Below are 14,470 nucleotides of genomic sequence, written 5' to 3'. Positions count from 1 at the left end.
TATGCCAGGGTAGTTACTGACTTAGAACTAAGGTAAAAAACATGGATTTCAAGCTGTTGAGAGTTGTGTCACCATTCATTTTGGAAGTATAGTTAAGGAATAAGAAAAAAGATGAGTCAGATACAGGAAAGAATGTAAAAGCACTTATTGCCCTTTCACCCTCTGTTTTTTAAACTCCTGGTACTTAATGTGTCGTGGTGAAAGGAGCTTTACTGCAGAGCTATTTATTTTTTAGCAGTGCTTCATCTCCAGAAGGAAAGAGCAGCACTAAGTAGGTTTAATGCAGTAGCTTTTAGGCAGCCAAGAATACATACAAGGCAGCTGTGATTTGAAAGAAAAGGTGTTTTAAACCAGGTGCTTAAAGAGAAAGAGGGAAAGGAAATAAATGACCACACACTGGGGGCATGAGGGGGTTTGTGCTCTATGGTTTTTTACCAAGCTTCAGCTCAATTAGTAACAAAATCACCAATTCTAATTTCCAAACTTAATCCTCCCCCCAAAAAGCAAAGCAACCCAAATCTCAGAAGCCAACAGACCTGCATTTATGTGACTGAGTGATCCTCTAGGCTACCAAAATGGGTTCTCTTCACACTCTCCACAGGCAACTTGACCCTGGCTGAGGAAAAAACACAAAAGAGAGAATTGTCAGAAAGCTTTGGTGCAGCCTCAGGCACAAAGTACATGGGCAGGGTGACAAAACTCCCCCTTGCAAGTCAAGGGCATCTTTCCAGCTCCACAACTGAGATTCAGACCCAGTCTCAACCAAACACCCAGGAGCCTACCTAAGCCTCCTGGTATTTTTTGACTCCTTGGGTGTACTGGTTGAGAGGCAAACAAAAAACAGGGGAAAATCCTGGTTATTTATTGGGGTTTTTTTGCACGTTTTCAGGGCATCAGCCACCAGTTTGGTGTCATACTCATTGCAGATGTGACACCCAAGCAGCACTCTGCTCTACCTCCCCGTTTTTGAAGTCCCTTTATTTATTCTTCACTACATATTGCTAACCCCAATTCTCTCCTAGGCTCTGTTGTTTCTTTCCCTTCCAGACTATTGGGGTTTTGCCATTGTTTTATTCCCCTTTTCTCTCTGAAAGGTGCAGAGCCTTGGGTGGGTGGTAGAGAATAAGGTAAGAACAAGCCTCATTGCAAGGGCTGTATTTCTCTCATCACAGGAACCTTGCTCCCCAAAACCTCAGCCCTTGACTTCAGTGGTTTCAGCCTTCCAAGTTTATTTTGGTTTTTTTTTTTTAAGCCTCATCTAACACCACAAACCACCTCAATATTCTGGGGCTACTTTGCAAAACTATTCTCACCCCAAGCAACAGGAAGCAACCCAGGAAAATATCAACACCAATTTTTTTTTTGGAATGTGAGGTGTGACAGTGCCTCTGTTTGAAAGTCCTCATCAGTGAAGATGCTACAGGAATTCTCAGGAAGCAGAGAAGGGGAGAATCTCTCTCCTTGGAGAGATTCCTGTGCTCTGGCAGTGGTCCCAGATCCCAGGCTGAGCTCTCCTGGGTTAATCACTACCTCCCCAGGACAGTAAACTCCATGGGACAAAACCAAATGTACTTGAACTAAATCTGTAAAAACTTGGGTTTGCTGCACCAGCATTAAGCTTTCACCTGAGAGGGTGGATTTCAGTGAGAATTTCCTTAGGCTTAGCCTGGAGAAGGTCTGACCCTGATGCACAAGCTTGGGAAGTGCCCAACAAAGGTGGTAACATCACAGGAAAAATAACATTTAACAGCACTGCATGGATGTGCAATTAAGTTGCACGTTCCTCCCCTCCGTGCCACTTGAAAGCTAAACTTGAGCTTCCAGACACATTCCCTCAGCAATAACAGGGGGAAAAGAAATTGAGAGAATGATTACTGGAACACACAGAGAAGTCAGTAATTATTTCTGCACAGCACCAGAAAATCCAAATGCAAAAGGTTAAAGGTATGAGCTTTAATCCTGCTGAAAACACTCCTTTTTAAATGACATACCTTACCACTATATTTTAATAAATATATTTTAACCCAATATATTTTAATAAATATATTGTAACCCCATATACTTTAATGTCTATGTGGGCATAACATTAAAAAGATTGTCCAGATGTTGTAAAAGGTGAAGGGAAATATAAAACCATTGCCTTCTTGCAGACTCATAAATCAAAATTGCTGCTTTTCAACAGAACATTCTTTGGTTTTGCTTAATAGCTCTTGTTTCTAATCAGGGCAGCAATTCCCAGAACACAAAAGAACCTGAAGTGCTGCAGCTTCATTTACAAGATGCTTCTGGGAATGAACCAATCAACCAAACATCTCATTTACAACTCACTATTTACTAACAATTTTTCCAGACATTTGCAGGTTCAGGACAGAACCAATCTTTTGTTTCCATAGATCCTCTGCAGATTATTTCCCTCCCCCGTGAGCGTTTCCTTGACAAACTTGAAAGATCCATCTGTATCCTTTTGCAGGCTGCATTTTGCTTGGCTTGGGCCATGTTCCACTGGTCTCTTCCTCCAAGATAAATTCCATTTTTCCCTGCTCATCCTTTTGTACAACTTCCCAACACTTGACCCACCCTCCTGGAGCAGGGGACACCACAGGGTGACAGGGATGGGCTCAGCCTCGGGTGGTTGGACTGACAGGACAGCATTTGCTTTTTTTTCAGAGCTTATTTAATCTTCACCTTATTCCTGGTTCTCAAGGTAGAAATACAGTCTGCTGTGATGCAGGCTGCAAAATATTTAGGGGATAATATAACAATTTAGGCAGGATGGCTCTTCTGGAGATCCCACTTGGGAAGTCCTTGAAACCTGATGGCTTTGGAGCACTCCTCAAAGCAAAGGGTTTCTCTGGAAATCCTGACCCACATCCACACACATCTCTGTCACCTCCTCAGATCTGTGTTTCAGTCCCAGAGGAACACAACTGGAGGGCAGGGGGAGCAAAGCCCAGCCCAGTGCATCAGCAGCAGAGGGGGACAATGATTCATCCTTCAGCCAAGGGTTACAACCACAAAATCACTGATTCTGGGTGCACACAAGGCACAAAAAACAAAACCATGCACCCACAACTGCCAAAACAACTTGAGGTTGGGCTTCCTACAAGAGGAATAGCAACCAACATTTTTTTAGAACTTGCTGCTAAACCAGGAGGGGGTACTTAATCCTTTCTCACTCACAGATTCTGAGGTAACAACTTTAATATGTACTCTTTCTGCTATAACCACTTTGCAGCTGAAGTGGGAACAGTTTCCTTGGAGGCAAATTTATTCAGCCATCAAGCTGCAAGTCACCATGGAAACCCACCAAATGATGATGGGTTTTTAGGTACTTACTGTAGCCAACCCTCCAAGACCTATTATATAAAAAACTACAGGAAAAGTGCATTTACTTTTTTTTGTTCTCCACAAGGTAACCATCTCAAAAAGAGCTTTATCACCACCCAGTGGGACTGAAGGGAGATTCCAGGCTTCAAGAGATTTCCATACACAATGTGTTTTTATTCCTGCCTGGGACACAGCATTAATGAACCTCTTCCTTCCTTGATGCTCTCCTTCACGTTGCTCACCTCCGTGTCCCTCCCCGTGCCTGGGCTGGCACCCAGCACTCACTTTGCACCTTTCAAACACCGTGGAAGTTCACTGGCCAAGAGCCACCTCATCTTCCCAGCAATGAAGCAGATCTTCAGGAAACAAGGCCTCTTCCTGGTGGCACTGCACTGGCTGAAGGGGTTTCCTGAAGCTCGGCTCGGATGCGTAGGAAAACTTTCAGGAAAATCAGTGAGGCAAAAACCTCCAAATCCGTGTTTTCTTGGAGGAGAAAGGTGTGGAGTGCTTGTCCTTTCTGGGCTTACCTGGCAAGTGAGCCTCATCAGGTCACTAGAAATGGAGGTGGCAGGACTACACAAGTGGGTTTTGTGCCTCAGGAAAAGCTCAAACTTTGGTGAAAGGCAACAGGTGTCTGGGACAGGCAGAGCAAACACCTACAGCTTGGCCAACTCATGGTAACTCCTTCAGCTCAGTGGTCCTTGGCCAAACACCCAGGCCACAAGCCAGCAGTTAAGGTCTGTCAGGAGATGCTGAAGCCCAGGGCAGAGATCTGCCCTTTCCAACAGAGGAATCCAGGCTGGAGTCACTGCATGGATCCATCAGAGAGGCAGGGCTGGAAGTGAACACAGGAAAAAAAAAAAAAAACTACAACACGTGTGACATTCTCTCTCTACTGGGCTGGGCTTCATGCACAAGAGCAGCCACCTGGCCAGGATGGTGCTGGGATTCAGGAGCAGAGGGGATTCAGGGTTTAAATAAAGTGCCAGGACTTCCACAAAGCTTCAACACCTTCTCTCCTCCACAAAACAACACAGTAATTCAAGCTCCTCTTGCTTCCTGAATATTTAGGATATTTAATATTCCAATACTTGATATTTAATATTTGAATATTTAGTATTAAGCTGCCAGTGGTTTTCCTAAGCAGGAAAAGCCAGCAGGAAGGAGGTGAAACATTTTCATTGTCCATCCAGGTGACAGCACAGCTCCTCTCCAGCTGGACCAGAGCATGAGAGGTGACTTCATCCTGCTCCTCCAAGGTCATAACCTCAGAGATGTCCCCATGCAGAAATGTGTGACTGTCCCACACTGTTCTGCTGGAGAATTAGTGAAGACTGAGAAGCACCTGGGAGGGGGCTGTTTGTGCCCCCCTGTTGCACACCCTCACCTCTGCCATAGTACTGAGATGTCACAACACTGCAGGGCCAGTGACCATCTGCATGCCCCAGGGGTGCTCCTCAGCAAGGGAATCCTTCATTTTACTTGTTTTGAAGGAAAAACAAAGCTTAGATTCCTTCTGATGGTTCCCAGACCATGTCTTAGACCTTCAGCAAGCACCCAAACAAACCAAGCACCAGGTGATGTCCAGCAAGGTCAAGGCAGCCTAAGAAATATTAGCATGACCCTTCTGCAAAGGAGTAGAGAAGGAGCAACTCAAGGACTTGCCCAGGAAACTGGATCCCTGGGTCTCCCATGTCCCACTCCCCAGCCTCTAACCCGAGAGGCAGAATCAGAAGCAACAGTTCCTCCAAAACAGCCATGGCCCAAGCAGGTGGACTTCACACCAAGCTGTTCTACTTTGAGAGGATGTAAAAGATCCAAAAGAGTTGGGACTTTCTGGTGACCACAGAGCTATTGCCAAGTTCTCCTGCACCCAGGCTCAGCAGCTGCTTGCAGACAGCTCCAGCACAGTAACCACACACATGGGCATTGCCCTGGAGCTCAGCCCTGGAGCCACTGCCTTCAGAGCAGCTACAGATGTCCTATTTTTCCCAATTTTCAATTGTAGAACAAAATTGAGCCTCTTGCCCCAGTTCTCTCCCCACCCTGCTCTCCAGAGGAGGAAAGCAGGAACTGTGCTGCACGTGAGGACAGTGGCAACCAAGAGGGACTTCACACAAGCCCCACTCTCCCTCCTCATCCTTGGCACCATCCTCCAGCTCCAGCCACCACGTGCCTGGAGGTCCCCAAGCTTCAAAGAAGGCAGGGGTGAGGAATATTTCTATACCCAAGAGGAGGAACTTGTCCTGCACCACCCTGCTCAGCTGCCCAGAAGTCATCCTGGCACTCCAGCACCTCCCAAGGAGCAGGAATTATCAAGAGCAAAACCCAAGGAGCAGGAACTACCAAGAGCAAGAAGCAAGCTCAAGCTGACCCTGGAAGAACAAACTGAAATGCTGGCACCTCATTCTACCTGATTTAAAAAGAAGTGCCACTAACTTGTTGCCATAAGCACTTTCATCACTTCAAGAGGTCTTAAAGAGTTTTATCAAAAATGTGGTCAACTTCTGCTCTGCATATGGCAAGACTCTTGAATCCCCTGGTTTGCTTTGTGATGAAGACTTCTGGTAGTGGTGTGCTTCCTCTGGTGGCTTTGCACTCTGGTGTTTTTTGATGGTTTGCCTTTTTCTTTTTTTTTTTCTTTTCTTAATGTGGTGAGAAGATACTGTTGAAGCTCCCTTTTCAGGGCTTACCATTTACAACGAGTCACAAAAAAAGCAAACAAAACTTGACCAGTTCAGAGCAAACCACCAACAAAGACATCCCCTAACCAGCAAGCATTCTCCCTATAACACAGCTGCAGAACCATACAATTTTGTAGCAAACTCTGGCTTTGCCACCAACAGGGATTTGATCTTCAAAGTCACTTTATCCCTTTCTGAGCTCTCTGCTCAGCTTTTATGAAGTTAAACTCACCCTGCTGTGGCTGGTGGCCCCAATACTGAATGTACCAAATGATACCAAAACAATCCCAGGGTTTAAGATAGCATCTCAACTGAAGCCTTTGCTGTCAGGATGTGTAATATATTGATAAAGTTTCAACACAATTAAGTGAAAAGCTGAGATCTGAAGTGCAGAAATCTCTGTAGAGCACCAGGTCCTTCTGTCATGAAGAAGATGCTAAATGAAGCTGCATGGTCCCCAAAGCCATGGTGCAAACCCATCTGTAAAGGCCATCACCCCCAGTACAGCAGTGGAGGAGGGGAACAACAGCAGTGGGATTGCAGATTTGGACACAGATCACCTCTGGTCTTAACCAAAAAGACTCCAGGTTAATGTAGTTTGGCAAGAAGTTTTGCAGGCACAGCTCACATACAGCTACCAACCAAAAATCCCCAACCTCTTCCTCCTCCTGACCTCCCCAGCTGCACAGACACCCAAACCAGAAACAACAACAGGCATCATCAGCAGTGAAGAACTTGTAGCTGGCACCCCTGTCCTCCAGGCAAAACCTAATCCTGAAAAAACTGCCTGGCAGCTGAGTGAAACTCAGCAAGAGCAAGAAAAAGAGCTTAGCTTCAGTTTTCCTCTCTCCTCCCTTTCTCCCAAAATCTTCATAAAAATATGGCAGCACTCACAGAGGGTTGGTTGGGGGACTTTAGCTGGGCTTTCAGCAGAGTGGGAAGCCTTTCTATCCTCAGAAATTACTCCTGGCTCTGCTTCCAGGTCCAGAAAGTCACAGAAGCTCTGGGCTGAGAAGCAGCAGCATCTCCTCTGCCAGACCCAAGCTGCAGCCTGGTTTCTGCTCCAGCCCCCTGGGGTTGAAAAGAAATTGGTCCTCCCCGTGGCATTCTGTTACCAGAGCAGCCCCAGCTGTCCCTGCTCACCCCAGCACCCACCCTGTGCCCCCAGAGCACCCTGGAGATCAGGGAGAGAGGATTTAGATGGAGATGTTCTTTAGCAAAAGAGGCAGCAAGTGTTGCCATGGAAGCCACAACCACCTGACACCGATTTGCAGAAAGAAATGAGATCTGCAGGAGCTCTGCCAATGCCACCCAGAGGTTTGAAAATCAAATATATGGATCTCCAATTAAAACCTATGTGCTGGGAAATCAATGAAAGAGAGAGTCAGTCAAGCTAATCGACCTGGTCTTACTAACTACTGGATTTTTAAGAAGCTTTTGCTTTTCCTGAAACTGGGCTTCAAGCTTCTCACTGTAAGGAAGAGCAGTCCCCATGTCTGCAAGTGCTGTACTCATGAGTGAGCCTGCAGCTGACAAATTAAATGTTCTAATGATGGCAAATGTAGGAAGAAGCAGCTATTAATTAAAAACTGAAAGCACTGAGGTTGATTAATAAACAATATGACCAAAAAAAGGATTCATCTACATTTAGCCACGTAGGTGCACAAGAGGTGTGTGTTCCATGGAAGGTGAACAATACGGAGTTTTCCAAGCCCAAAAAAAAGTTCCCATGGGAAGCTGTTGGACTCTCCTGGTTCACTGTGTGCTGAAAAAATGTTCTAAGTTTAAAAAAGCTGGAGGAGAGTGACCAGCTCAGCACTTCAGGTTAGGAAGCAGCTAACCCAAGGGCCAGGCCTCCAACAGCTTCTGTCTCCCTGTGGGGACAGGACCTTGGGACAAGAGGACCTGCTCCCAACGGAGCATGAAGTGGCCCAAATGTTCTGTTTGCCTTCAGCCCCCTTCTGAAAGGCAAAAGCTGAATGCAGAGGTCAGCAGCAGTAGGAGGGGAGGGGGCTTCAGAAGAGGAAGGGGCTCTGCAGGCAGTTGTCAGTTCAGGAGTCTCCATCTCCTTTTTCCTGATGCTGTTTGCTATTATCTACATGCAGAAAAACACTCAGGAGGCATCTTTGGCTCAGCCACCCACCCTTTGGTGTGTTTTTCTTGAGTGAAATCCCCCTGAACCACCTGGGATGGGTGTTCAGGAGAAGGAGGAACAGGGGCCAAGGCAGCATTGAGCTGAAGTCCTGACACTGACAGCTGCGTCCCCCCCTCCTCAATAAATTTAAATGGCATTTGATGCTGCTTCTCACCAGCCTGATGGGGACCAGAAGGGAGATTAACCCCCAGAAAGGAAAACCAAGGTTGATTTCTGACATTGCTATCAGAAGCTAATGCTGGGTTTTTTTTTTTATTTTTAATTGGATCAGCAGCTTCTCCCCAGCACAGTCTGTATCCACTGGCATGCTGGCTGCAGCCTTCCAAGCATGTGTATGGCTGGGGATGAGAAAGATTTACTGCTCTTGAGACATGATTTTATTATGCATGGAAAATACACTCCTTTATTGCCCATCTGTTGTCAGAACCACACAGCAATTGCTTTTATTATTCAGTCACCAGAGCACACCTGTGTTAATGGGCAGCTCTAAACACATCTGCCCCTATTATTCAGAGGAAGGAACTGCAGTTTGTCTGGAACAAAATGAGACACTACTCAAGTCCCTTTTTAAGTCCATTCAGCCCAATTTAGGGGCATATTTTGTGTTCTCACTGCTTCAGCAAGGCCAGAGCTTCGTGGGGCAGGCAGCAGCTCAGCTCACCTGCAAGGACTTCTCCAGCCTTGCCACCAAGGACACCTCCTGCTTCATTCCATGCATCCCCAAGGGTGGCTGCAAGCTTGGAGAAAAGAAGAGCATGGAAAATAACCTAAAAAACAACCCTTAGAGAAAGAGCCTCCCAGTGACAAAACTTGAAACTGGTTTATTTTCAGGCTGCAAAGCAAAGGGGTAGGGCACTCAAAGGGCAGAGTGTGGTTACATCTCTGCTGGGGAAGAGCTGAAAGAGGAGGTTTTGCTGACCTTCCCTTATCCTGCCTCCCTTTAAAAGAAGAAAGCCCTAAACATCACCTCTAAGGGGAAAAAAAAGGACTGAGAAAATCCTTTTTTTTCTCTGACCCAACCTGAGACAAAGAGTAGGAAAAACCCCATCACCATTTTGCACAGCTGCAGGCTCTTTTCTTCCTGAGAATAACTCAATACAAGTAACCAGGCAGAAGCCACTTGAAGCAGAGGAAGGCAATCAGTGAAAGCCAAACGAAGCCATTCAGAGAGTTCTCTGAGGGGACAGCCCCAGCTCTGCCAAATGAGGAATTTGTGCTTCCCTCTGGCAGAGCCTGAGCTGGGCTGGATGTCCAAGGGCTGGATTCAACACAACCATGGTGTCTGCCACATCTCAGGGGGATGCTGAGCTCCCATCCCCCAGGGTTTCACACCAATTCTCCTCCAGGCCTCCAGCTGGGGTGTTATAAAGGGCCAGGCCAGCAGCTGCTGAAATTAAGAGTTTTTTTCCACCTGAAACAGAGGAACCCTGATATTCTGCTAGTATCAGTTTTATCTATTGAGACAAGTCAAGGAACTGACAATTTAGTGTTTAAGCACAGGCAGAACTTGCCACAAGCAGCTTGCTCTGCAGGGACAGGAGGCTGAGAAGGAACCCAAAAATCCAGCCCACTCTCCCATCACTGCCTATTAACAGACACCAGATTTCCCCAGCCTGCAGACACCTGATAACCTCAGCAAAGCAGTACTGGGTTTCAGGACACCAGAACATTCATTAGGTTGGGGTTTTTGTTTTTATAACCAACTGAAGGTCTAACAATTATTTTCAGCAATGACATTTCCACCATGTGGCTGGATTGTGACTGTTGATGGGGTACTTACAACAATCAAGAGAACTGCCAACTAGGAGCTACAGCCCAGTTTCACCCAGTCAGGCAAACTAAATATTTACACTCAATTCATTCAGTCTCTTGGACAAATATCTATAGGCTATTTTTAACTACCCAGCTACTTAGGAATAAACTTTGCATGTTTAGCCCCCAGAGCTCTGTCAGGAGCAGATCCAAGGTGGGGAGAAAGTGGCTTTGGTGTACAACGGTGAGCACTGGGGCTTTGTTTTCCTTTTCCTTGGGTGTCCTGCTTGGGTTACAGACTCAAGAGTTTGCACTGCAGGTTGCAAATGATCCTGTTGCTAGTGGCTTGGCCTCTGGGCTGACTTTTACTACACTTAGCATTTGACATAAATGTGTTGGCAATGCAAAGAATCTCATCCCATAGGACAACTTCAACCCAGAGAGCACTGCTGGTTTCCAACCCAACTTAATTCTGCTACAGAATTGTGGGGAGGCTGAATCACCTCGTGTTTATTTACAGTTCACCAACCTCTCTTTTTAGAAAACATTGGCTTGTCCTATTTCTGCTGCCTGGTAACTTGGTGGTCTCCCCTTGAGCAACGAAATCATCCTGACAATCAAATACAGTGCATGAAAGCAGGAAAAAAAAAACCCTCTGAGTAAAATATATTCTGTGTTTCAGAATACTGAATGCCACTCTTCAAAGCACAACTCTCAGGTCTGTTCAAAACCAAAAATTACAAGATGAACAGAAGCTTCTACCTTCTCACTGCTTCTCAATTTCCAGTTTTGACCATGAGCACTTCCACAGAAGTTTATGGCCAAGTCACTTTTGGATCCAGATATAATTTCATTTCAGACCTCTAGAAGCACACCCCAGCAGACATCACTTTTTTGCTTTTCTGATGCCTGGCTCCTGAGAGCAGCTCTGGATGCAGGACCATGTGCCTGTGACTCAAGGCTGACAAATCACTCTCTTGCTTTACTCCTCCACTGATGAGCCCCAAGATGAGCTGTACATCAGAGCCTTTCTTCCCCAGAGCTTGATAATAAAAGTTATTTTGGCTACAACACCTTGGCCAGGCCCAGCTTATCCACACTTAACCAAAAGAGCTCCTGGGTGGTTTCAGCAAAGATCCCTTCTTTCCAAGAAGACCTCAACCTCCCACCCCACCAGGAAGCTGGAGGAACCTGGCTGTGCACTGGGAAATTTGGGGAGCAGCAAGCAAAACCAGTGACTTCCAGCACCCAGCAGAGCTGGGGAGAGGCAGGGACAGACCTGTGGAACAGTGAATCCTCTTGGCACCTTCTCTGGCCCCAGCCCAAATCCTCAGTCAGCAGCAGTAAACAGGAAACCACCACTGAACTCACCCACAACCCCAAGCAACCTCCTGAACTTCTTCCTCCTGCAAAGAGATGTTCTCTTCCTGAAGAAGAGAACATCCACAAGGTGTGAAGGAGGGAGTCAGGATGCTGCTCAGAGCTCCCCATGCTCAACGTGGGGAAGGGCAGCACCTTAGGGATGCTGCAAATTCCAGGTGGGATTTTACAACTGGAAAGCCTTGACTTGTATATTCCATTGTGGGTTAAAACCCAGGCAAGTATTTTTTATTGTGTTGAACCATGTTCCTTACTAAAGCCTTCCAGCTGGTGAGGCAGAAAAGCACCTCCAGGGACCACCCAGCTATTCCTCACCCCTTTCCACTTCAGCTGTGCCACTGCTGAGCTGCTTGGAAGGTCCAAAGGTTGGGAGGTTCAGTGCCAATTTATCCCTGGAGGTCTGAGATGCAATGCTGTCAATAAGAAATAAGAGAATGCCTGCAGTACTTCTGGAAGCATCAAGCACAACAAGAACTATGCTAAGACCTTAAAAAAAAAAAAAAACCAAAAAATCTCCAAAAAGGCAGGACTGAAGACATCACTTTAAATCAATATGCTTTTGCCATAAAAAATGGCTTTAAGACCTTCCAAGAGCTTTTAACTACCTTTCCTGTAAAGGGTTTTGTACAGTAAATGTGAGTAAGCAAATATTAAAAATAGCTAAGCAGGGACACTCTGGTTCTATCACTTTTAGCACTGACTCAAACATATCTGACTCACCCCCAGTACCTCCTACCCTCCCAGTTTGACCAGTGCTGGCTGGGACATCTCTTCCTTCACAAACTGGACACCTCAAGAGCTCCAGGGGTTCTTTGTGTCAACACCCACCACCAAAGGAGCATCAAAATTCCCCACACATTATTTTTTTCAACCTTCAATGATCATTCCCAAGTAAAAAAATCCAGGGGATTATACAACAAAAGGACTAAAAAGGCAACAGGGAAACGGGTTGGAAAATGAAGGAGTTGCTGTGCTTAAGTCACTCTCAAGAAGTTCAACTACCAAGGAAATAACTTCCTGACCCTCTGTCCCTCCTAGCTCAGCCTCTATCCAATAAAATCATCCTCCTGGAAACCCTGGAGTTGTGTGGAGCTTTCTCAGTGCAGCATCTCTGCCACTCTTTGTTGAAACCACCCCAAAAAAATCAGAAGAAAACCCTTCTAAATCAAGTCAGAGTCTCATTGACTGGAGTTCACAGGAACCAGTAGTCACATATAGGGAATTTCCACACAGTTAACTTCCTAACATTTATACTTTGACTTAACATTTGCAACCAAAACATCAGAGAAGCCATTACAAAACCTCCATACCAGATATTCAGTTTAATCAAAACCAATTAAGGTGATCAGGTATCAGTGATAATTGTTTAATACTATATGGAGTATATTTTATATACCTAGGTATATAAAACCCTGTATATTTTATATACCTAAGTAGTCCCCCAGAAATATTTATGTGCTTAAAAAACAAATATACCAAAGTCTCCACCAGATTTGCAGTAATATGTCCTGACCCAAAAAACTGAATTTTCAGACTGATGTCTTGCAAGAAATCATAAAGGAAGTGACACAGAAGAGATGGTGGCAAAGCAAGAAGATGTAATTCATCAGCACACACTGTCAACTTTTTATTAAATCTTCACTTCTCACTGACAAAAGTAATATTATGGCTCTTAGGGGACTGAGTGGCTTTTTTTAGATATCAAGGGAAAAGCTAAAACAAGAACCCAAAATCCAGAAGAAAAATATTTGCTGCTTTGGGGAAGTCCCACGTTTTTGAGTGCTCTATTTGCACTGCTTTATTAGGGACCTTACACATGAAACAAAGAAAACAATTCTCTATATCATGTTGTGCCAGCCTTAAAAACGTCTTTCTGTTCTGTTTTTGCCAGGAAAAGCATAACATGGCTACTTTGGGGGATGTTTTCAGCACAATTTAAAAGAAAGAGAAGACAGACAAACGTTAAGCCCAGCCTGAGCCATCTGCTTCCCTCTCAACCAGCATTTCCCTGCTTCCAGAGCTAAAAACCCAGCAGCAAGAGTGCTCAAACTGACAACCCAGAAAAACAGGAACTGTGCCCTAAAACTGGGGTTTTGTATTTCCCCTTCTGAACCCGATACCAGAACTAACAATACATTTTACATCTAAGACACCACGAGACACAAGACCTTCTGATTTTTATTTTTTTTTCTGAGGTGGGGGCAAACAAAATCAATTATTTGCTGCAAGACTCAGTTCTGATTTAAACAGAGAGCAGCTTCACACATTGTGTACTCTTTTCCACGAAGGAGAAAAAACAGAGGAGGGAACAGGGCTGAAGAGGAAGGGCTGAAAAGGTCCCCTGGTGAAATCCCACCACCAGGAAATTAGAAAAGCCAGAGGGGAAAAAAAAAAAAAAAAAGAAGAGAAGGAGAGAGGGGAGTCTGAGGAACTTTATATCACACTTCTCCCTTGGTTGTTTGGTTTTTTTTATATATATATATATACTGTGATGAAACTGGATGTTTTACAAGTCTGAAGCCTGGATTTCAAAATCTATGGAGAAAAGGAACTTTCCAAAAGCAGCTGGGCAGTTCATGCTTCACCCCAGGTCTGCAGGCAAAGAATTTGCAAATAGCACAGTGCAGCTATAAATATTTAACTGCAGAAGGCAATACTTCCTCCTAATAATACAGAGGGGAAATAAAGCTTTGGGGAGCAAACCTGCCTGTTAAAGCACATAAACTGCTGTAGAAAATAAAGAAACTAAAGGCAGAAGGTGGATGGTTCCTACACTGAGTGCTGAGCTCACAGCCTGGTAGCTCAGCACTCTAAGATGGCTCCTTAAGGCTTAGCTCTAAATACTCTTAACCATAAAAGTACTTCCTTTTTTTTTTTTTTTTTTTTCTGTCCTTAGAAGCAACGTGGAAATTTCACTGCAAGCTCAGATGCAGGAATCTTAGCAACAAATCCTCTCTCAAATCCACGTCCTTGCTTTAGCCCCAGACACACACATCCCCAAGCCTTACAAAAACCAGAATTCAACACCAGGTATTTATTTACAGAAGCCTCCTGGATTTCTAGGAGATAAGAAGCTTCACCCCAAACCACTGCCCTAAGACACTGAGGCTGTCAGCCCATGAAAAACCAACTCAGAATGCATCAAGACAACAAAAGAATCATCCAATGCTTG

The 14,470-nt window shown here is 45.1% G+C and overlaps 1 protein-coding gene across 3 annotated transcripts in view; it reads right to left on the bottom strand.

The window, feature by feature from the left end:
* Positions 1-14,470, bottom strand: part of JAK1 (Janus kinase 1) — a 63,269-nt gene that overhangs the window by 22,765 nt on the left and 26,034 nt on the right. For all 3 annotated transcript variants that reach the window (XM_071749918.1, XM_071749917.1, XM_071749916.1), the window contains exon 2: positions 537-616. In XM_071749918.1, the coding sequence (XP_071606019.1) occupies positions 537-542 (6 nt within the window). In that variant the 5' untranslated portion in view covers positions 543-616. The remainder of the gene's footprint in view (positions 1-536; positions 617-14,470) is intronic.

Source organism: Heliangelus exortis, chromosome 8, assembly GCF_036169615.1.
Source record: "Heliangelus exortis chromosome 8, bHelExo1.hap1, whole genome shotgun sequence".
Taxonomy (NCBI): Eukaryota; Metazoa; Chordata; class Aves; order Apodiformes; family Trochilidae; genus Heliangelus; species Heliangelus exortis.
The sequence above is the reverse complement of the archived record's forward strand: the minus strand, read 5'-3'. Positions and strand labels throughout refer to the sequence as shown.